The 24,685-nt window shown below is 52.3% G+C and overlaps 1 protein-coding gene across 10 annotated transcripts in view; it reads right to left on the reverse strand.

Moving 5' to 3' along the window:
* The window catches only part of kif1b (kinesin family member 1B), a 74,395-nt gene that overhangs the window by 48,751 nt on the left and 959 nt on the right, over positions 1–24,685 (reverse strand). For all 10 annotated transcript variants that reach the window (XM_056600046.1, XM_056600107.1, XM_056600090.1 and 7 more), the window contains exons 2-8: positions 23,980–24,151; positions 5,092–5,168; positions 4,778–4,957; positions 3,852–3,920; positions 3,242–3,420; positions 2,090–2,201; positions 136–213 (exon numbers count right to left, since the gene is read on the reverse strand). In XM_056600046.1, the coding sequence (XP_056456021.1) occupies positions 136–213; positions 2,090–2,201; positions 3,242–3,420; positions 3,852–3,920; positions 4,778–4,957; positions 5,092–5,168; positions 23,980–24,082 (798 nt within the window). In that variant the 5' untranslated portion in view covers positions 24,083–24,151. The remainder of the gene's footprint in view (positions 1–135; positions 214–2,089; positions 2,202–3,241; positions 3,421–3,851; positions 3,921–4,777; positions 4,958–5,091; positions 5,169–23,979; positions 24,152–24,685) is intronic.

The raw sequence follows: 24,685 nt of genomic DNA on the forward strand, positions 1-24,685 counted from the left end.
TGTAGTTCCAGCGGGGGGGAGAGGGGGGGAGAGGGGGGGGGAGAGGGGGGAGAGAAGGAGCGGTGAGTCACATGATTTAAAGGGCTTCCACATATGGAGGGCTTTCTTGGGGTGTCTCTGGGTGGGGGGACGGACCTTTAGTCTGGTTCCTGTGGCCCCCGTAGAGTCGGCTCGCTCGCTGCCGGCCAAGTCCACCAGGCTGATCTTACTGACCTGGGGGGGGGCAGAGGGTTAAGGTCGTCCATCAGGGTAACAGTCGATAGAATCACTCCTGGTGGATCAATCATGAACCTCCTGGCCGTATGGACCGCGCTCAACGATTGGCTATTTCTGATATTTTTTAGGTTTAATTAATTGTTAATCAATAATATAAATGATGAATTAGTGTCATTTTTATAAATATATTTTTTATAATAAAAATACATATAATTTTTGTCATCAGATTGATTGTATAACAAATAAACTAATTATGTACTAAATTATGTACTACACTGTAACATTTTATTTGGGAAATGGTCGGATGACACCAAATGGACATCATCGGATGAAAAGGGTCAGCGATCGTGAACCATTTCAATTCTTTGGGCGCCATTATGGATCAAGACGTGGCTCGAAGGAGAGCTCTAGCTAACGCAGCCTACGCAGCCAACGCAGCCAACGCAGCCTACGCAGCCTACGCAGCCAACGCAGCCTACGCAGCCAACGCAGCCAACGCAGCCAACACAGCTAACGCAGCTAACCCAGCTAACGCAGCGCGCCACAATGGACACTGTGCCCCCGATAGACCGTTTCTTTGTCCCGCTACAATCAGAGGAAACGTGGGAAGTGGAGTCCCAGACAGAGCCCCGACAGAGCCCGACGGAGCCCTGCAGGGCCGGGGGTGTGCCGGTTCACCGTAACATCTGGTTTATGTACGTTTACATTGTGGTCACGTGACCAAGATGATGAGCCACCCAACTAGGAACCCCCCCCCTCCCTTTACTATAAAAGGCTTGTTAGCGCTCTGGTCCGTACTCTGGTCTGAACACGTCTGAATTAGTTTGGATTTCGTTTGAATTGAGACACAAAAATGGACAGTGATCAATAGGTGTGATGACATTGATTGATCGGTGCTGGTAATCAATCCGCCTGTACACACACTGTTCAGTCGATGCCGTTATCAGTGTCTGAGGCTCTTACCCTGCGTTCACACCAAAAGATGCAAAAAGTTGACGCGCGTCGTGAGCCCATTCAAAGTGAATGTAGAGACGTGTTGCTGCTTTGCTGCCGCAGCATTTGCTGCCGAGAAAACCGGCAGCAAAATTTGATTTGCAGCGCGTCAAAATCTGATTTGCAGCGCGGCATGCCCGTGCCCGCTGCCGGTTACGGGCGGCGGGCGCGTTCACGTATTTTGCGGCGCGTCAAATGCTGCTCGAGTTGAAATATTCCAACTTTTCGGCAGCAAACGTGTGATGACAGCCAATCAGCGTTCAACAGCGTTGCCACGGAGGCGTTGCCACTGAGTGACATGCCGTAACAGCCAATCAGTGTTACTCCCTTGGAGTGAGCTAGAGTTCACTACCGTTACATTTATTTAGTAACTCGAAAACCCCCACAAATCAGCATTCTGTAGTGTAGTTGTGTTTACAGTTAAACTAAACTATAGTAGTATGTGTATGTATAAGTATGCTAAAGGGCTAGCATAACAACCCCAAACAAAACCCAGTTGGGTGCCAGGCAGCACCAGCCTTCCAGGCTCCGAATGGTCTCATGAACCCATAAACGACGGGCATTCCGACGTCTCTCCCTCTTCCACAACAGGTAAAGACATGCAATGCTTGTAATGTCGGCTGTGAATGAATTCAAAAGCACCGCGAAACTTCCCGCGCTGCAAAACTGCGGCGCAGCAAAACGTTTGCAGCGCGTCAAAACCTTTGCTGCGCCGCAAAACCTTTGCTGCGCCGCAAAACTTGATTTGCCGCGCCGCAAAACCTCGGCGTCAACGCGTTCGGGCAGCAAATGCATCTTTTGGTGTGAACGCAGGGTTACAACACGCACGCACGCACGCGCACGCACATGCACACGCACACGCACACGCACACGCACACACCTTCTCTGTGCAGAGCTCGGGCTCGTTGTCGTGCCTCTTCTGCGTGAACACGATGGTGAACACTGCGTGGGAGCGGCTGCTGGTCTCGTTCATGTTGGTGGCGGCCACCGTCCTGCAGGGGGGGGGACGGGGTTAGGTCATGTGACAGGTCATGTGACAGCCGAGGTCATGCGACAGGTGAGGTCATGTGACAGGTGAGGTCATGTGACAACAGGTGTCACATGGTGTGGTGTGTGGGCGTCCGGGTGAAATGAGTCAGAGTCAGAGTATAGAGGGGCTAACAGGAGTCAGAGTATAGAGGGGCTAACAGGAGTCAGAGTATAGAGGGGCTAACAGGAGTCAGAGTATAGAGGGGCTAACAGGAGTCAGAGTATAGAGGGGCTAACAGGAGTCAGAGTATAGAGGGGCTAACAGGAGTCAGAGTATAGAGGGGCTAACAGGAGTCAGAGTATAGAGGGGCTAACAGGAGTCAGAGTATAGAGGGGCTAACAGGAGTCAGAGTATAGAGGGGCTAACAGGAGTCAGAGTATAGAGGGGCTAACAGGAGTCAGAGTATAGAGGGGCTAACAGGAGTCATGGTGCGTAGAGTTGATAACACAGTGAGAACACATAACATGAATACACCAGGCGCACTTGGGGCATGGCCACCAGGGAGATGCGTGTATCACAGTGTGTTCTAGGAATAAGCCTTCTGAGCCACGCATGAGATTAAGGCCCGGTTCATCCCCTCGCCCCTCCCCCCCAGACTCTCGGGACACACACACACACACACACACACACACACACACACACACACACACACACACACACACACACACACACACACACACACACACACACACACACACACACACACACACACACACACACACACACACACACACACACACACACACGTCTGCAAACCACCAAAATGCCAAGGGCAAACTCTGAACACATGAACAATGCGGGGCGTTACTGCAGAACAAGCCCTCTTTGAGTCAAGACGCACCACCAGTTAAGGCACCATGTCGTATTCTAACTGCGCCCCCCGCCTGGAGCCAGGCAGAGCAGCACGCTACACGGTGTACAGTCTCAGAGCACATCCCCCCCGCCTGCATGGAGCCGCTCCCAGGCCGCGGCTCCCAGGCCCTCCCCCGTCCCCGGCCTCACCTGGCCTTGTTGCCGGCGTCCATGAGGTCAGCGATGTCGGTGTAGGAGGTGACAGCCAGCTTGGACAGGTCCTCCACGTAGGGGCCCAGCAGGGGGTGCTCTCGCACGCGCAGGTTCCCTTTGTTCTTGGGGTTGAGCAGGTCGCGCACGCGCTCGCAGTAGATCTCCATGTAGCTGACCTAGAAAGGGTTGCATAATGCGAGCGCACACACACACACACACACACACACACACACACACACACACACACACACACACACACACACACACACACACACACACACACACACACACACACACACACACACACACACACACACACACACCTTAGAATCGCACCAGGGAAATATTGAAAGGCAAGAACATTTCTAAAACTAATTTAGTTGAATGAAAACAGTGATTCTATGAAATTGATGATTTCGCAACCTACTGCCGGATGAATTTCTACGACTCGTGTATCCGAGGGCCCTTGAAGAGAGCGTGTGCACTTAAAAAAGGATCGGCCCTGAGCCGTCATACTGCGATCAATGGGAGGCGGTCATGTGTCCGGTATCAGAGCGGCCCGGTTGGGCGTCCCTGGACGGAGAGGGACGCGGGGGGACGGTCTCACCTCCACTGAGTAGGACAGGTCCCCTGGAGTGTTGTCCTCGTTGATCTTCTCAAAGAGGTCCTCGCAGAGCTGGGGGCGGAGACGGGGAGCAGCCAGGGAGAGAGGGACACAGAGGAGAGAACCAGGAGGATCAATGGAGAAATAACCCATCACAGGACTGCTTCGACAAGGAGGTCTGTGGGTAGTATTACTTTACCGCAGTCTTCAACGATATCTTTGAAGCCTAACAGATACACTAACAAGAAATACCATAGTTGCCGTAAGTAGCGACTGGGGCCTAAAAAAAAAAATAGTTTGGTTCCTGTTGGTTGTCAGTTGAGGTCATGGGAAGGTAGGGAATTTATTTTATTTTTTTATTTTATTTTTTCCATCGGCAGCGAATGATAGGTATGTTGTTATCATTTAAAAACGAGAGATTGCGCTCATCCTTGTACCGAATGAAGAGGTCCTGTACAAAAACGTAATTATAGTTTGCATCTAAACATTTTTTTTTTTTCCAAGATCATAAAATAATTTGGGTCGCACATCAATTGACAGGGTCGGTCGGATCCGTATCCGAACAAATTCTTTTTTTAGGCCTGGTCAACTATATTCTAATTATATGGTTTGATATAAAACAAAAAATATTTTTGGGGATAAGAAGAAGGATAATGTTTCCAAAGCACTGATGAAGTCCATCAAACAGTACAATACCAGTAGGAACTGCCACGATACTAAAATATTTCCAGAATAAAACAAGAGGTGTATGGATTACAGTAGGCAGGTTTCCTCAGCATACACCAAAGCCTTGAGATGTCTAGGTTGGACGGTCATCCAAACGATTTAATGATGCGTTTAAGTCCTTTCACCGGACAGCCCAGCACTCGGGACCGTCTCCGATCCGTCTGGTGCTATCAAGGCGGGGCTCGGAGGCTGGGGGAACGTACCATGGGGATAATGCCTTCCTGCCCCTCCTCCTGCTTGCCCATCATGGTGTAGGACTTCCCAGACCCCGTCTGGCCGTAGGCGAAGATGCAGACGTTGTAGCCCTCGAAGGCGTGCTGCAGCATCTCCTTCCCGATGTCGTTGTACACGAGGTTCTGTGACGAGAAAGCTGGATCCTCTGGCTGCAGGAGACAGGAGAAAAAACATCAACTCCTGACCCATTGGTTCTTTGTCCGTATTACAAACATTTGTATATTTTTTCTGTAAAGAGCATCATTGCAGCTTTTATATTAAGTATGTATATTTATGAACTCACTGTAGTGTGTGACCAGTAGGAGTAATCAAAGCTGAAGTTCTTTGCTGGTTCCTTGGGGAATTTAGGGTTTGAAATGGCTGTTGGGAAGAAACAAAACACATGAGATACTTCTTGCTTCACTGGAGTCAGTAAACATAAATATGCATTGACCTTTATTGGATTTTTACAATATGGTTCAAGGCATTTTTCATTCATTCATTATAATGAAACTAATACTTGGAATATGGAATATAAATCAGTATCCAAGAACCATTCGAAGGAAAAGGGTACTGTGGTGAAGCCACACGACAGGCCATGACAGACTACTGGCACAGGGGGTCGATGGAGAAGTGAAACCGGTTCAGCCCTCCCCAACCCAAGGTTCTGTTCCTCATAGATTACTTTATCTTGGAGCTGCGCTCATGTCGTGATCCATAACGGGAAGAGAGATCCTGTCAAAACAGAGCCAGTGGTATTGCACACAGCACACTTCTGAAGGCCTCCCATCAGCTGTTGCTCCCATGTTCCAGACATGATGAGGAGGACACATGACTCCTCCCCGCCCGGCCATTCCCCACGGCCACACAGACATGTCCTAATGAACAAGAATCTGGAGCCATGTCTGGCATCTCGCCCCCAGCAGAAACAAATGTCCAGGCCTTCCCCACAATCAGAGAGCTAAGCCTCTGCACTGGATTGGACTGTGTCGTGTGTGTGTGTGCGTGTGTGCGACTGCGTGTGTGCGACTGTATGTGCGTGTGTGTGTGTCTGCCTGGGCGTGTGTGTGACGGGGTAGCGGGGGTCATTCATAAGAATGCACGGGGGGATATTTCTAGATATTAGAGCCCCAGTTGTTGCCAGAGCCCCCCTCTCCCCCCTCCCCTCGACAGACCCGGCCCGACTTGGCAGGTCTGCTGCACGTCTGGGCCAGGGAATTAATTGACGGCTGGTCAGACAAACACACCTCCGCCATCACAGAGGGGGGGCGAGGGGGAGGAAGTGAGGAGCAGAGAGGGGAGGGGGGGAGAGACAGAGTGGAAAAATGAACCGACTGGACTAGCGGCCTAGCAACGGCACAAACAGACGAGCAACACAATCCGAAAGCAGCCGGCCGGGAAAAACCCGCCGCTCAGCGTTCAGCTTTAGATCACTGCGGTGCGTTCAGGTCACTGTGGTGCGTTCAGGTCACTGCGGTGCGTTCAGATCAGTGCGGTGCGTTCAGGTCACTGCGGTGCGTTCAGGTCACTGCGGTGCGTTCAGGTCACTGTGGTGCGTTCAGGTCACTGCGGTGCGTTCAGGGCACTGCGGTGCGTTCAGATCAGTGCGGTGCGTTCAGGTCACTGCAGTGCGTTCAGGTCACTGCGGTGCGTTCAGGTCACTGCGGTGCGTTCAGGTCACTGCGGTGCGTTCAGGGCTCAGATCAGTGTGGTGCGTTCAGGTCACTGCGGTGCGTTCAGGTCACTGTGGTGCGTTCAGGGCTCGGATCAGTGCGGTGCGTTCAGATCACAGCGGTGCGTTTAGGGTTCAGATCACTGTGGTGCGTTCAGATCACCGCGGTGCGTTCAGGGCTCAGATCAGTGCGGTGCGTTGCGTTCAGATCACGCGGTGCGTTCAGATCACTGCGGTGCGTTCACAGCCTTTCATTCTCTGGAGCTAATTGCCAACCTGGGCCACAGAGCAGTAAGCAGCACTTGCACATGCAAATGGCCAATTTTGTAAATTGGCAAATAGAAAAAGGGCATGTCTGGCTCCTTGAGCTGAGAGTGCTTGAGAGCCCCTTTCACACACGCACGCACGCACGCACGCACGCACGCCGAGCCTGGAGATACCTTCGGCGCGCTTCAGCCGGCCGATCAATAATGCAGCGAGGGGGGGGAGGCGCGGGAGCTTACAGAAGAGCACAGAGTGTCCTCAGCCACCGGCAGCAGCAGCACCGCTGCCTCGACCCGGAGGAAAACAAACGAAGAGAACCAACGGCAGAGTGACACTGCATTGAAACTCAAGACGAGCAGAGGCTCAGGTAGGAGAGCCGCGGCCTCCCTCCGGGGGGGGGGGGGCCGTCTGCCCTTCACCAGCAGGTGAGACGTCCGCAGGAAGGCAACGGCTTCCATTTTGGGCCATGAAAGTGGAGGAGGCGGCGGGGGAGAGAGGGGGCTAAATAAAGGCCCGTCTCACCTTTGACCGCCCCCCATGGGGAAACCGGAGCCACGGGGGCCGAGAAGAGGCGGTGAGGGAGGGGGGTAGGGTTACCAATACCCTTATCGCCCTTCTCCTGGAACAATCCCCGGCCGCTATGACAGACGGGGGCCGTGTGGGGGCCGTGTGCCCGTCTCCCTGCGGGGGCTCATGGGGGGAGGACAGGGTGATGAGGGGGGGGCACGGCATGGGGGCCAGGGGAGTACCTCACGCTGGGGTCCCTCCGAAGGCCTGGAACCGCCAGGGGGGAGGAATGACAACAAAAGACCCAGGAAGGCGACCCAGAGCGGAGGTGAGGGTGAATTAGTCAACGGGTGAATTTTGTGTGTTGGTCGTCCACCGTTGGGCTCTCTGGAGAACCGGGCGTGGCGAGCACAAGGACGGGCTTTATGTAGGGGGTTAAAATCAACATGGGTTCTAGTCGGTAGGCATATGAGAGACACAGAGACAGAGAGAGACACAGAGACAGAGAGAGACACAGAGACAGAGAGAGACACAGAAGCAGAGACAGACACAGAGACAGAGAGAGAGACAGAGAAAGACAGAAAGAGAACGACGGCGAGAGAGACAGAGAGAGAGAGAGAGAGGGAGACAGAGAGACACAGAGACAGAGACGGAAAGAGAGACACAGAGACAGAGAGAGACAGAGAGAGAGCGAAGGAGAGAGGGACAGAAAGAGAGACACAGAGACAGAGAGAGAGAGAGAGAGAGAGAGAGAGAGAGAGAGAGAGAGAGAGAGAGAGAGAGAGAGAGAGACAGAGACAGAGACAGAGACAGAGAGAGACACAGAGACAGAGAGACAGAGAGAGAGACACAGAGACAGAGAGAGAGACACAGAGACAGAGAGAGAGAGAGAGAGAGAGACACAGAGAGAGAGAGAGAGAGAGAGAGAGAGAGAGAGAGAGAGAGACAGAGACACAGAGACAGAGAGATGGAGACGAGCGGAGCAGCAGTGTTAAGGTTTAATCAGAGAAAGGCACGCTTCACCCCCCCCCCCCCCACCCCACCATCATGGCGTCGGTGGTGATTCATGCTCTCGCCGCAGCAACACGCCCGCCCCCTCCAGAAGACAGAGCTGAACTCCGGCCCATCTGCTCCCGCTCGTGCGTCATCTGAACAAACCGCGGATTTCTATTAGAAAAACTAACTAATGTGGGGAGGAGGCAAGGACGCGAAAAGAGAAAACTGGAGCTAAAAATAGAAACAGGAACAATCCTGGTTATGTGTTCAGCGGTGAGAGGCTGGAACGGGGGTCTGTGGAAGCACCGCCACAAGTCACTGCTTTTCAAGGTGGATAAAGCAGGAAGAAAAAGCCAGCTTTGACACCAAACCCTCCATCTTTGATGAGGACAGGTGTCTTCAAACCCTGGGGAGTGACGCAGGGCGGCTGAAGGAAACAGTCGGTCGCCCAGCATGAGTCACCGGTCCTAATTATCAGTCATTCAATATATCTGACGCCTGCTTCCCATATTAAGACCCCCCCCCCCTTACAGGAGCAGCTCATACCAGCGGGGGCTAGATCACTACTCAAACATAGACGCAGCTCATCAGACGCTGACGGCAATCAGAGAGCCTGCGTTTGTTTGTCCGCTCAGAGGAAACACGCGATGCAGAGTCAGAGCGCGACAGAGTTAAAATGGCAGACGTGTCTCCACTGCCTAATGAACTGAGTTGTCATCGCTCTGGCCTTCCTAGCCATAGCAACAGGTATGGGAACGGATTCTGGTTGCCATACCAACCCCCACACTCACACGAGGGAAGGATGCTGAAGCATATTGCGAATGGCTTTCTCTCTCTTTTTTTTTTTTCATCTTTGGCTTTTCCATTTTCTTTCCTTTTTCTTTGGGTATTATCCAGCTGGTAACTTAAATCCTGGTTTAACCACAATTATATTTCAATTGTGATTTTCTTCCAAAGAGTAAGCTATGTATATGGGTCCAAATCTTTTAAAACTGACTGAACATGCAATAAGCACACTGTGGAAAGTAGTAGGATTTGTTCCTAAGACATTAAGCTGCTTATCATGACAGACTCCATAGGCGCCATCAGGAACAACTCCTGGTGCGCTCAAAGAAGCCTGAGCAACGGTTGTGTTTCAAGGAGTCAGGAACGGACATAAAATGTCCCCAAATCCCAGACAGCAGTGAACCGTCACAGAACATGATCAGCACAGCACACCCTCCATTCTGCCTAACGAGACGATGATGGGGATACCATCATCTATCAACAGAGGGGGGGGCTCATCCATAAAACACCAAAGGCTGGTACCGTGTGGACGGGGGATGTACCAGGTAATGAGGGGCTGTGCTTTAATGGGCTGTTTGCTCCAGCTCGATAGCACTAGAGGCCTGCATCAACACATCGCCCTGCCTCCTGAAGCCTGAGGCAGCAGCCCAGCGGTGGACCCCTGGGGGGGCTCTATTTCAGGGTTGGGGGGTTAGCGTTAACTAACCACATCCTGCTGTCACCTAAAGAGCATCGCCCAGCTGGAGGTCGCCAGCCGAGGCTCCCGCACCAAAGCTCTCCCAAAAAAGATAAGCCAGAGCTTCTAGTTCAAACGAGGCGGTCGGCCCGGCCCAGTAATTAGGCTGCACACACACACCCCCACCCACACCCACACCCACACCCACACCCCCACCCACACCCACACCCACACCCTCACCCCCACCCGCAGTGTCTGAGCACGCCCTCCCTCTCTTCCTATGTTCGTCCCGATCGGTACGGCGCCGGTGGGGCCTTCGTCTCCTCAGACAGAGGCAGAGGGAATCCAATCAACGCGCTCTGAGAATGAAACAGATGCCCGGGTTTGCGTGAGAAAATAAAAAACAGGGAAATGAGGAGAAACAGTCTCGGTGAAGTCTCCCATTACCATATGCGCCTATTCCTGGGGGCCCTGTCATGGCCTCCCCGGGGCCTGTGTGCTGAGGAACAGCGGTGTGATGCTAGCGCTTTGCTCAACCACCCGGAGGGTGTGCCTAGCACCAACACGTAGGCTGAGGAATGCAGCGCTGGGAAGGCTGAGCGGTGACAGCAGCAGCAGCCGAGGAAGAGGAGGCTAGAGTCTGCAGCGGAGGAACGGCTGAATGCGGAGCGAGGGGGCCCGTTGGTGTCCGTCTGTGGCCACGGGGGGGAGGGGGGCGCGGGGGTCGGGCCGTGGGAAGGTTAGGGCTGTAGAAGGCTGCAGGTTAGGGCTGCAGGTTAGGGCTGAAGGTTAGGGCTGTAGAAGGCTGCAGGTTAGGGCTGTAGGTCAGGGCTGAAGGTTAGGGCTGTAGAAGGCTGCAGGTTAGGGCTGTAGGTCAGGCTGTGGAGGGCTGTAGGTCGTGGCTGAAGGTTAGGGCTGTGGAGGGCTGCAGCCACAGGGCTCTCCCTGGCTGCGGCTCAGCTCTCAGGTTGAACGTGGTGCTCATGGTGCGTCTGCAGGGTCCACACAGCTTACACCACTCCAACCACTGCAGCCACACCAAACGCATCTCCAGCATGGAACCCTCTCCATACGGCGTCCGGGTCCGTCCCGGGGAGGGGACAGCGTCGTACCAACTCGGGCTAAACCCCTCGTGGCAGTTCATTGGGTATAAACATGAAATGATAGTGGGAAACCTTGGAGAGGAGCACAACTGACTCTGTGTTGACTTTGTTGAAGCAAAAATGTTTAAGGACAAAAGCCCTGGTGAGGAGTTTGTCAGTTCTCCCCCCGAGCTTCAGGAGTTCAGAATTCACGCTTAGCAGAAGCCTCACACTTTAACACTTTTATTCATATAAAAAGCTTCCCCTTTTGATTCTGTTTCTCAGCTCAAAGTCGACACTCATGAGGAACTGGAACCCCCAGAGTACGGAGGTGGCCGTGGGAAACCCAGAGGAAGCCTTGCAAACGTCTCCTCTGGAGGGAGATCACATCATCATTCTCTTTATCTTAAACACACAGGAAGAGCCCAGAACAATGCTCTGACCGGGGGGGGCTGCAGGGCCTCCAGCAGTACCCATGAGGTCATCTGTTGTGACAAACCCGCTGCAGCCCGGTGCCTTTGTCACACACAATACGTCCCTCTGATCGGCCTGGGCTCTGCGTGTGCTCCGGCCTCCGCGACCGGGGAAGGGGCCCAGCGCAGCGCGGCGGCGCTAAAAGAGCTAGCATCGGCGTGGGTTAAGCGAGTATCTCGGAGTAGGAGGGATATCGGTGATATTACAAAAAGGTTTTCTTCCAATTTCATTGGAATTCATAAAAATGTACATTCCTGATAGCAAATCGGCATTAAGGAGCAAGACCAACGGAAAACTAAAATGTGAAATGTAAGAGCCTCAGAGCTGGACGGTGGCTAGCGCCACTCGGGATGAAGTTACCGAGGTAACCCCCCCATGATGCTGTAACCCCCCCATGATGCTGTACCCCCCCCCCCCCCCCCAGCACTCCATGAAAGACTTTTTAGCGCGGGAGCAATAAACGTCTGCAAAACATTTTAAACATGTCTTGCTTAGTTGGCTTTAACTGCGTTGGCCGGAGTTGAAGGCTAGGTGGGCCGTCTCTCCCCGCGCCGGGGGGGGGGCCGCTGCCAGCTGTACTCCGCTCTATTTATACTGCAGCAGATGGAGCTGGGCCTGCCTGCCGACAGACCAGCAGCGACAGGAAGGAACGGGCAGATTCCAGCCACACAACCTCTCCACCGCACACGCCCAGACCACGTCCCCCCGTCCTCACGCTCACAGCTACTAGCTACTAGCTGGATAGATAGCTACCAGCTAGCTGGATAGATAGCTACCAGCTAGCTGGATAGAAAGCTACTAGCTGGATAGATAGCTACCAGCTAGCTGGATAGAAAGCTACTAGCTGGATAGATAGCTACCAGCTAGCTGGATAGATAGCTACCAGCTAGCTGGATAGATAGCTACCAGCTAGCTGGATAGATAGCTACCAGCTAGCTGGATAGAAAGCTACTAGCTGGATAGATAGCTACCAGCTAGCTGGATAGATAGCTACCAGCTGGATAGATAGCTACCAGCTAGCTGGATAGAAAGCTACTAGCTGGATAGATAGCTACTAGCTAGCTGGATAGAAAGCTACTAGCTGGATAGATAGCTACCAGCTAGCTGGATAGATAGCTACTAGCTGGTTAGAAAGCTACTAGCTGGATAGATAGCTGCTAGCTAGCTGGATAGATAGCTACTAGCGGATATATAGCTACTTGCTAGCTGGATAGAGAGCTACTAGTTAGCACACCGACTGCCCTTCTGCTAATAGCAGCTCAGGCAGGCAGACATGTTGAGGCCGGGCCGACAGCACTGGGCCCCGTTCACCTGGCGGCCATCTCAACACTAGCTGGGTGAGGGGAACTATTCCCTCACTCAGTTCCCCCACGCCGCTAGTGTTTATAACCAAGATGGCCGCAAGGTAAATAAGGCTAATAGAGACGCTTCTAGAAGCCACCAGAGAAGAGGAAACAATACATGCTAACCCAGCAGGGCTCCATTCAGGGGCCAAACAAAACCCAGCGCGTCCCACACTGCTAACAAAGAGAAGCGCTAGGGGCCGCGGCCAGGTGACGACACGCAGGGATAAACCAAATGCCCCGGGCTCGTCTGGATGACTTTAAAGATTATCCCCAACCTAGTTTGGAGGCGGCCGCGCAGCAGAGTCTCCTGCTCCAGTTGGGATAACTTTGTTCCATGTCTAACTTGTGAGTGTCTTTGGACGCAGCACCTGCAGAACGACTCAATGTGATCCAGTTAGGACTGCAACTGGAGCGTGTGTGAGTTCCCCATAAGGAGGCCTAAAGGTTACCCTGGATATGACAGGAACCCCCCCCTCCTCGCTGGAGACGGGCAGCGGTGTTACACTGTCTCGCAGGTGCAGGCTTAAAGGTCAAGGGTCGTTCCAAACACATCCCGTCTCCCAGAGGGTCGTCTGACGGTCGTACGACCGCCCGCCAGCGGAGAAAACACACTAAGATACATACTAACATTAGACTAAATCAAGTTCTGACTTGGCTTTAATAAACCCTCATTTGAACATTCATTTCAGAAAGTTGTCAGTGTCAAAAGACAATCTGATAAGCGGCCGTTTGACCCTCTCTCCTTCGGTCGTTGAGTGTCCTTCTATAACGTCCCAGCTCCTGGGAGAGAGTCCCAGCTGAGGCAGAGACTGTCCCACCACACTGAGGCCCGAGGCCGAGGCAGGAGGCCCAGGTCGAGGCTGAACAAGAATCAAAAGCCTCTTTAAATTACACTGCAATGGTACGAAAATGACTGGAAATATTGCTAATATTACTGCTCATCGTGAAACCAGTTGAGCCTTTCCATATTTTCGTAAAACAGGAAATGCTAACTAAATAAACCATGGCAGAAAAACGTCCAGATTATTAATAGTCTGAAACAAGCCAATTAATTAGGATTTTATCCTGAAGATGATAAATTGACCAAAGTTTTCAGCAAAACAGAACCCTGGCCATCGCTCTTCATCAGGGCTCGTGTGAGGAAGACCGCTGGCAGCGGGTCACTCCGGACAGAAGTGGACTGTGTGGACAGTCGACGTACAAACGGCCCCCGGACCCATTATCAGTGGACCAAGGGCCCCTGGCCCCAGAACCACCTACACCACCACCACCCAGTGTCTCCTTAAGGGCCCCTGCACCACCACCACCACCACCACCACCCAGTGTCTCCTTAAGGGCCCCTGCACCACCACCACCACCACCCAGTGTCTCCTTAAGGGCCCCTGCACCACCACCACCACCACCACCACCCAGTGTCTCCTTAAGGGCCCCTGCACCACCACCACCACCACCCAAGTGTCTCCTTAAGGGCCCCTGCACCACCACCACCACCACCCAGTGTCTCCTTAAGGGCCCCTGCACCACCACCACCACCACCACCCCAGTGTCTCCTTAAGGGCCCCTGCACCACCACCCCAGGGTCTCTTTAAGGGCCGCTGGCTCCATGCAACACTTCCAACCCCCACCTACTCCACACAGGATTCATGCTAGCATCAGGAACACCACTGAGAGCTAGTGGCAAGGCACCAAGGCGGTGCCAGATACCACGGGCACTCTGCAGAGGGGAGGGAACACTTGACGTATGTGAGAACACAGTCAAAGATAATTCAATTAGAAGCCTGGTTGTGGCAGCGACCCTCAACCCTGCAAACACTCATTATCCTGCATCTTCTGTACCAGATGGATACGTGTGTGTGTGTCTGTCTGTGTTTCTCTCTCTCTGTGTGTGTGTGTGTGTGTGTGTGTGTGTGTGTGTGTGTGTGTGTGTGTGTGTGTGTGTGTGTGTGTGTGTGTGTGTGTGTGTGTGTGTGTGTGTGTGTGTGTGTGTGTGTGTGTGTGTGTGTGTGTGTGTGTGTGTGAGAATGACAGCTCTAACAAGCAAACAAATCCGAGAGCAGATATGGGCTTTCTTCCAACTTATTAATTAACTCTAACTCTTAATAATATTAAAACAGGGTGGCAGACACCCTGCTTGGCCACAGTCTGCCGTTGTTTGATGAGACGTACAGAGCCAGCGCAGCCCTCATGCTCAGACGCCCGTGCCTGGACTACCAAGTCCGACTCCCCCACTCTACCTTTCTCTCCCCCCCCCCCCCTCTCTCTCTCTTACCCGGGCCACTGAGTTCAGGACTTCAGTCTGCTGGAGGAAAGGAGGATTTAGTAGGAGAGCTGAGTGGACCTGGAGATCTTTGAACACATTTGGACTGTTCACAGAGGCTGGGAAAGGGCAGCCATTTGCCCTGTCTGCATCCGGAGGCTCTGAAGAGATGTGAGAGGACGAGAGAGAGAGAGAGAGAGAGAGAGAGAGAGAGAGAGAGAGAGAGAGAGAGAGAGAGAGAGAAAGAGAGAGAGGGCGAGAGAGAGAAAGAGAGAGAGGGCGAGGGCGAGGGCGAGAGCGAGAGAGAGAGAGAGAGAGAGAGGAGGAGATAGAGAGACAGAGAGCGAGAGAGAGAGAGAGAGAGAGAGAGAGAGGGCGAGGGCGAGGGCGAGAGAGAGAGAGAGAGGGAGAGAGAGGAGGAGATAGAGAGACAGAGAGCGAGAGCCTTGGAGCGCCCTGAGCCCTCGGCACCGACTCCGTCACTATCCCGTCTTGTCAGACGTTGGCGTCGGACACGGAGGCCTGGAGGTCGTGGGCGGGTGTTGAGAAGACGGAACATTTCTCTTTTGGACTTTGGACTAAATAGTTAAAATGTACATCAAGCATTATGCCCGTTTAGGGATGCATGGGGGGGTCCATCTGGAGCGGGACGGTGCTGAAGGACCGTGAGGTGGGTCAGCGGGGGGCTGCTGGATGGGGGCTGAATAATGGATGGTCGCCGGGCCCGTGGACTGCATAGTAACCCGTCCTCAGAACAGGAAGTCTACTCCGATCTGATTGGATCTGGGTCTGGCCGTCACAGCCAATCAAGCGGTTGTGAGCTGAAGGATGGGGCCTGGCCCTCCGACTCACCGTTTATTACTCGGGCTGCTGAGGTGAACCGCTGTGATTAGGTTGGACCGCGCTAATCTGCTGATTCGTCTGCATTCAGTAGAGAAGTGATGCTCTGGTTGAGTCAGGCAGGCAGCAGCTAATCGAAAAGGGATTTCTGCAGAAGGCCTCCTTCCCAGGGTGCAAACAAAGAGACTGAAGCAACCAGCAGGGGAAGAGCCACAGGACCGCTTCATGCAGATGGCAGTGAACAGCCCCATCCCCGTGTGCCTTCACATGGTTTCATCTATTCCTGAAGAAGCCTACAGCTGTTTGGAGTGGAAATATATCTGTTTCCCAGCCCACCGTGTGTGTGTGTGTGTGTGTGTGTGTGTGTGTGTGTGTGTGTGTGTGTGTGTGTGTGTGTGTGTGTGTGTGTGTGTGTGTGTGTGTGTGTGTGTGTGTGTGTGTGTGTGTGTGTGTGTGTGACACTCAGCCGCACGTGATCGGTGCACATCCGTGACTTTCACCGTCTCTCCCTGCTGCAACTGCATCTTTCTCTCCCCTGCCCTCCCTCTATCTCTCCCCTCCCTCCATCTCTCTCCCCCGCCCTCCCTCTATCTCTCCCCCTCCCTCCCTACATCCCTCCCCCCTCCTTCCATCTATCTCTCCCCCTCCCTCTCTCAGCCGTGATATTTCTGCAGTAAGGAGCACACACTAGCATTATCTTTCTTAATTACTATTTCTCTCTTTCACACACACACACACACACACACACACACACACACACACACACACACACACACACACACACACACACACACACACACACACACACACACACACACACACACACACACACACACACACACACACACCTGAAGTTTGACATTGGAGAAATATCCGTCCTTTTAGTTAAAATGATGCCGGTGCTGAAACATCATTCTGGGTAAAATGCTAACTCTGATCTTTTGAAGAATCAAACCAAGGTGCGATGACGTGCGACTTGGCAGAACGGTATCACACATTAGAACAGATCAGCAGTGCAGCACCAGAAGGTCTTACCCATAGCGCATGGGCTCTGTGTGTGTGTGAGCCATAGGCCATAGCCTTTACCACTCCTTAATGGATTCACAGCTCATCAATTCCAAAGTATGTGGACAAGGAAAGCGAATGAATTTACTTAGCAAAAGGCCCATGGTAATTCATCGACACCTCAAGGCAGTATATAACCTTATAAATAACATTGCAATAATGTCCTCTTGGCAGAATAACGTGTTCTGTTCTGATGAATGATGATGCACATGTTGAGTCCTCATTACTGACTCACCCATGTAATAATTATATTCGAAGGCATCATGTAAGGCAGGGATGATCCATGCACAATGCATTCACAAACCCTCACGCTTAATCTGCTGGGTAGAGTTCTGGGTCTTTGAAGAAACCAAAAGTGTTTCTGAGGACGTCTCTGGGCGTCTGATAACCCCCGCGTGGCTCAGTCGACCGAGCGCATCACCTGGTCTAATTATACCAGAATATCTCCAGGGAGATCAATAAAAACACATCGTATACCTCCCATCTGATGGGGCTTCAATCGATTACCCGACAGCAACGCGTAACATCGCGTTCACCTTGGTGTTCCTCAGTCTGAAGCAGACATGAGATGAGACAGACAGTGGAAACAAGACAAGACCTCCCCTCTTATAAAGTGGTATAAAGTGTTATAAAGCGGTATATAGTGTTATAAAGTGGTATATAGTGGTATAGAGTGGTATAAAGCGGTATAGAGCAGTATAAAGTGGAATAAAGTGTTATAAAGCGGTATATAGTGTTATAAAGTGGTATATAGTGGTATAGAGTGGTATAAAGCGGTATAGAGCAGTATAAAGTGGTATAAAGTGTTATAAAGCGGTATATAGTGTTATAAAGTGGTATATAGTGGTATAAAGTGGTATAGAGTGGTATAAAGCTGTATAGAATGGTATAGAGCGGTATAAAGCGGTATAGAGTGGTATTAAGCGGTATAGAGTGGTATAAAGCGGTAAAGAGTGGTATAAAGCGGTATAAAGCAGTATAGAGTGGTATAAAGCGGTATAAAGCGGTATAGAGTGGTATAGAGTGGTATAAAGCGGTACAAAACGGAATCGAGTGGTATAGAGGGGTATAAAGCGGTATTAAGCGGTATAGAGTGGTATAGAGTGGTATAAAGCGGTATAGAGTGGTATAAAGCGGTATTAAGCGGTATAGAGTGGTATAGAGCGGTATAGAGTGGTATAAAGCGGTATAGAGTGGTATAAAGCGGTATTAAGCGGTATAGAGTGGTATAGAGCAGTATAGCGTGGTATAGAGTGCCGTGAGGGCTGTGCACGCCACCAGGGTGAGCTGGAGGGTTTGAACCAGCGGGCAGAGTGATGGCATTTAGGGCTTTGACCCGGCGACCTCTGGCCAAGGGAAGTGAATTCCACAACTTGGCCCACTAGGGTCCTGTCAGTGGGTCACCACCGGCTCCCCGTCCATCCTGAGACCATGGCCTCATAGGAGAGGGGTTAACTAACTAACTAATAGCTTGTCGTGCTGGAGGCCAAAGCGTGGACGTGTGGATCATGGGGCCGTGCGGGCGACGGGGAACAGACGCCCCTGGGCTGGATGGGGAGTTGATGACCAAGCGATATATTTCAAGTGGAAAATGTATTTGAAGATAAAACGTATTGAAAGAAGTCCTGGTTTGTTTCGTTCTCCTTTCATTCATTGTATCGCTTTGTGAAAACTTTCAGGACTGAGAGAATGAGGCCGATTCAGAATGCAGCACAGACGGGGAAGCACATGAAACAATTTCTGTAGTGTGACGACCTCAGTTTAACGATCAGAACTGTCAATCACCAAGCATCACAAGACAGCTTTCTCCCTCTAGCGTGCGTGTGTACGTGCGTGTGTGTGCACGTGCGTGTGCCACAACGACGCCTCATTGTGGGTATTAACTACGCTTCATTGCAGACATGTATTTATTTAAATAGACGGAAATTCTGCGTCTAAGCTTTCATAAGTTTACATATTAGGCCGTTGGGTTTTATTACGCTGTAAAATCTGCCGTTCATTGGTTATAACCGCTGTCTTATACGCCATTTTCCCTCAGATCTAAAACGGGGTAAAATATGTGCTGTCTCACTTGTTCAATAGCCCCTGAATAGGCTGTTAACAGTCAAGAGCGCCCACTCTTGATTTCCGCATTCAGTAACTACGACCCTTCTTCACCCGATCAACGTAACCAGGTCGGGGCGCACTCGTCCAGTGCGCCTAAAACCAACAACCACTTAAACAGCATATCTTACGGCATAGTAAAATAAATGCGTCTATATCAACGTTTTTTACTGCGATCGATCCACGCCTAAAACAAGGAGTCATTCCAGAGCGGATCACTGGCCCGGGTCAGGGTCCACGAGTCCCGTCTGCCCAGGGTTCAACTCCCTGGCCCCCTCTTCATCCAGCCTGGCCTTCCCTCTTCATCACCCCCCCTCCACCCTAGTCATCCACCCTCCTCGTCCTGCCTTCCAGCGGCCACTGACCGGAGCTGACCCCGGCCGGCGCCATTCATCACAGGGGCCGTCACGGCGAGGTCGACAGGCTTTATAACAGGCCTATGCTTCACACGGTATCTCCTCAAACCTCATATCCTCACCTCAACCACCTGATCGGAGGTCTGCTACGTTAATGTTCACGGTGATGGTTTCAATCTGAAGCAGTATAAACGATGGACATTCCTCATGTTGTGGTACCTGACCATGGTATCCATACAACATCTTTTGTATAATCCTTCTCAATAAAATGTCACTGAAAGATAATGGGTTGTCCCATAAAGAGGCTCTGCTCCACCCAGCTGTAGTGTTTCTGTTTTACGGCCTTCAGAAGCAAAGCTAACAGCTGCCATCTGCGTCCGCCCTGCCGCAGGGCTTTTATTTTGAAAGGTCAACTTCCACTTAGCCCGACCCAGGGAGACACGCAGCACGACGGCTCTGGAGGGGCGGTGGTTTGGCCCAACATGGGGGCCTTCGGCCGAGCCGTATCCGTCGGCCCTTAGCTCAGGAGGCAGAGAGCCGGGGGAGGGGGAGGCAGCAGGGGGAGGCAGTGAGGAGGGGGAGGGGGAGGCAGTGAGCAGGGGGAGGCAGTGAGGAGGGGGAGGGGGAGGGGGAGGCAGTGAGGAGGGGGAGGGGGAGGCACTGAGGAGGGGGAGGGGGAGGCACTGAGGAGGGGGAGGGGGAGGCACTGAGGAGGGGGAGGGGGAGGCACTGAGGAGGGGGAGGGGGAGGCAGTGAGGAGGGGGAGGGGGAGGCACTGAGGAGGGGGAGGGGGAGGCACTGAGGAGGGGGAGGGGGAGGCACTGAGGAGGGGGAGGGGGAGGCAGTGAGCAGTGAGGAGGGGGAGGGGGAGGCAGTGAGCAGGGGGAGGGGGAGGCAGTGAGCAGGGGGAGTCATGTTCCAGCTCAATTGAAAACGCATCAAGCGTGAATGCTTGTAAAGCACGTCAATATGGAAAACCAGTCCTCCAACCAGCCTCCAACCAGCCTCCAACCGGCCTCCAACCAGTCCTCCAAACAGTCCTCCAACCAGTCCTCCAACCAGCCTCCAACCAGTCCTCCAACCGGCCCCCGACCGGCCTCCCCCCGGCCCTCGACCGGCCCTCGACCGGCCTCCCTCTCAGTGATAGGAGCAGCTCAGCCAGCTGTACCTCCTGGTGGACCGGCCCCAGTGAGTGGAGTGAAGCCCGGCCGCCAGAAGCCCTCTCCTGCACTGGTCTCCTCTTCCTCCTCCTGCACTGGTCTCCTCTTCCTCCTCGCTGCACTGGTCTCCTCTTCCTCCTCGCTGCACTGGTCTCCTCTTCCTCCTCGCTGCACTGGTCTCCTCTTCCTCCTCGCTGCACCGGTCTCCTCTTCCTCCTCGCTCCACTGGTCTCCTCTTCCTCCTCGCTCCACGGCGGCCATCCGCCCGCCGGAGGCCCATCCACCCTACTAGGCCTCACACACTGGGCTGGATGCTGATTGGTCGGCCATTACAACATCACACATTAGGTTACGTAACCCAGCAGCCACGGAGAACGCATCGCGGGTACTGATGAAGAGTTCACCATTTGATGTCCACACACACACACACACACACACACACACACACACACACACACACACACACACACACACACACACACACACACACACACACACACACACACACACACACACACACACACACAGCGAGCACTCCTTATATGGAAAGTGTGCATATACCAGAAGTCCACAGAACTACATGAACTCACACACACATGCAAGGCTGCATCACATAACCACTCAGTCATAACATTAGCTTCGATGTGTCTGAGTCGAGGGCTTACAGCTGAAAGAGGCGCGCACACGCACACACACCATCACACACACTCCCACACACACACACACACACACACTCCCACACACCTGACGGCTCTCTGTGCGTCATGAGGTCACAGTTGGTGACATCACCACGTCCATGTCATGCATGCGTGCAAACATGTCTGTTCACACCTCTCACACACACACACACACACACACACACAGAGAGTTCCCTACAGCGAGTGAGAACAATAAGCCAAGTGTGTGGTGAATGCCAAGCGTCCACTAGCTGAGCCAGCACCCTCATTATATAGCCCTATCCCGCTATGCTGGCTCAGTCTCAATGGTAGAGATGGACAATACCCCCAGATCACCAGCAGGCCTTTATATACACTTTGACAATCGCTACCTTCTAGTACATATCATAAACTGTTCAAAATAAAAAGGTTTTAACCTCAAAAAACGAACATGAAACAAACAATCCGCCTCAAGACCATTTATTGTGGCAGCAGGCCAGGCTGTGCAGTGCAGTGAGTCTCCACCGGGGGAGCAGTGCAGCCACTCATGTTACTGTCACCGTGGAGCTGCTGGGATAATAAAACTGTAGCGTTAGCGTCAGGTACGACCCGCCGACTGAAGCGGAGCACGGGACCAACCGCAGCCCACGACCTCCGCGAAGGACGGCTGGCTGTCAAACCACCTTAGCCTCGTGTGTGTGTGTGTGTGTGTGTGTGTGTGTGTGTGTGTCTCAGCGGGGGGCGGGCCCTGGTCCAACAGGCTGCTCCTGGGTTCTGCATTCTGACCATGTGATCAGAGCGCAGCCTCGTCCCAGCTCCCCTCGCGCACTACTCCCTCACTCCCTACATCGCTCCCTACATCGCTCACTACCTCACTCACTACTCCCTCCCTACCTCGCTCACTACACCCTACCTCCCTACCTCACTCACTACTCCCTCCCTCCCTCCCTCCCTCACTCACTACTCCCTCCCTCCCTCCCTCACTACTCCCTCCCTCCCTCCCTCCCTCCTCCCTCCCTCCACTTCATGTCATTCTGCTGCAGAACCTCTAGCGTCCCCCTCCAGCTCTCTGGGGTGTGGCTGCCATGACGACCACCCTGGACCACTGAGCGGGGGGGGGGGGGGGGGTCTAACACACAGCTCCAGGCTGTGGGGGTAAGGGTGGAGGCCTGGAGGACTGTTAACAGAGAGAGTAGGACGGTCTTAAGAGAGGATTGCCACTGGCTCAGCCTGATGAGGCTGATATAAGCACACACAGAGAGAGAGTCAGAGATAAAACAGGCAGATAGTTGAAGAGCGAGCGGCTTTATGAAAGGCTCCGTGCCATCTCGCCTCGCATGACCAAAGAGCCAGCTAGAGTCAGCTAGAGTCAGCCAGAGTAGAGTCAGCTGGGGGGGCTTGGGCCAAGAGCCGCCATGCAAGGCCACACTGTGCTCCTGCTTCTGTTAAGGCATCAAACCGTCCTTCAAAGCCGTCTTTACAAAGCCCTTAAAAAAGGCTTTTAGGTGACTCATGGTCACAGGTGGAAAGAAAACCCTGTCATGTCTGACTACAAACATTCCAAACACACACAGTCTCCACAGCGTCATGTTGACACTCATAACCAGCCTTATTATCACCAACAAGTATCGGTAGATATAAGATAACACCAATAAGTAGTAAAGATTTAGTGAATATAGGGTTCCTCAAGCTTTAGGCCCAAATATGTCAATGCATTGACATTTGCAGTTGTTTGAATACATTTGACGGTTACAATGTAATTACAGTTTATAGAACATTGCGTCACATAAACTTACAACAGGGTCAGCTGCCTGAAGCCATGCAACGGTTGGCTTTAAGAACTCAACCTTACTTATCCATTCAGCAAGCAAACATTTTAGGATTGACACAGAGTGGCTGTACACAAAATCCATCTTCATCATCGATCCCATAATAAGCTTTCCGAGGCGCAGACAGACACAATTAGCTGACACAGCAGTGGAATATAGATGAAGGTCATCTCCTCGTCTTCCTTTTGGACCAGCCGTCCGACAACTGATATAATGACTCACACACACACACACACACACACACACACACACACACACACACACACACACACACACACACACACACACACACACACACACACACACACACACACACACACACACACACACACACACACACACACACACACACACACACCGGATTACAATAAAAGTTGGATTATTTGGAAGGTTTTCATTTTTTGAAAAGTTGGAAAAATAGAATAAAATACAACCCAGTCGACCTCGTATTGGTCCTTGGAAAGGTCTGAAGAGGCTGATATGATAAAAATATACAAAACAAAACCTCAACTACTAATTTATAATACGGTGGAAGCGGGCATGTCCTTCATGGTCATGTTTATGGGTGGTGGGGGTCGGCTGGGGGGCCCAGAGCCCCTGAATGGTACAGCAGTGTCCCCCAGCTAGGGCCGTCCCCCAGCTAGGGCCGTCCCCCAGCTAGGGCCGTCCCCCAGCTAGGGCCTACCCCCCCCCCTACCCCCCTGAGGGGAGGAATGCCAGCCTGTACGGCCGTCATTCTCCCAGCCATCCCCCTTTCAGTTTGCTCACTCTAACTGAAGTGAGCAAACTGCTAGGGCCTACCCCCCCCAGTGGGTTCACACACGGGGGTGCTGGGGGGAGGTCGGGTGCGTGCTGTGCTGTGTTGTGGTGTGGTGTGGTGTGGTGTGTTGTGTGTGTTGTGCTGTGCTGTGTTGTGTTGTGTTGTGTTGTGTTGTGTTGTGTTGTGTTGTGTTGTGTTGTGTTGTGTTGTGTTGTGTTGTGTTGTGTTGTGCTGTGTTGTGTTGTGCTGTGTTGTGTTGTGCTGTGTTGTGCTGTGTTGTGCTGTGCTGTGCTGTGTTGTGCTGTGTTGTGTTGTGTTGTGCTGTGTTGTGCTGTGTTGTGCTGTGTTGTGCGTGGGACTTACTGGTGGAGTTGCCTTGCATATGAATGATGCACTTGGAGTCCTTCCCCATCTCCCGGGAGTTGAAGGGTCGAACCCGGACCGCGACTTTCACAGACCCCGACATGGCGGCGGCGTTTACGGCCGGATCCCAAGAGGATTGTTCTTCCTTTTTTCAGAAATAGGTCCTTCCTGCCTGTGTGACGAAACAGGAAATGAGGACAGTTGGTTGATACTGTGCATCTATTTGAATGCATAACATAATAGTAACCCTGCTCTTTTCTAACGTTTATACCTTCATAGTACATACATTGGATATATAAAACCCAAGAAAAGGCCTAAAGGTAGAGACTAGACTAAACTAAGACCCCCCCCCCTCCCTTAATAATCCCCATCTTCAATCATAACAGACCCAAAAACATGGCCGCCCACAACAACTGACGTTCTCCATTAGTCCTCAGAAAGATCATCTCGAGCGATGACAGCTGAATAAAAAACGGATTCTAGGTTATTACGACTCAGATGAGTAGGCCTATGCCTATTACTACAGCAAAACTAAAATAAACAGATGTCTACTGTTCATAACTCCCACGGTCATCTCCATGACCCACTATTAATAGGGCTTGGGACTCTTATGAACACACTTTTAATACCTTAAATCCAGGCCTTGGCTTCGGACGGACACTATTATCCACACCTTAATGCTTTCCATGTACATACAATGTGATGT

Source organism: Gadus chalcogrammus, chromosome 1 (assembly GCF_026213295.1).
Source record: "Gadus chalcogrammus isolate NIFS_2021 chromosome 1, NIFS_Gcha_1.0, whole genome shotgun sequence".
In the NCBI taxonomy this organism is placed as follows: domain Eukaryota; kingdom Metazoa; phylum Chordata; class Actinopteri; order Gadiformes; family Gadidae; genus Gadus; species Gadus chalcogrammus.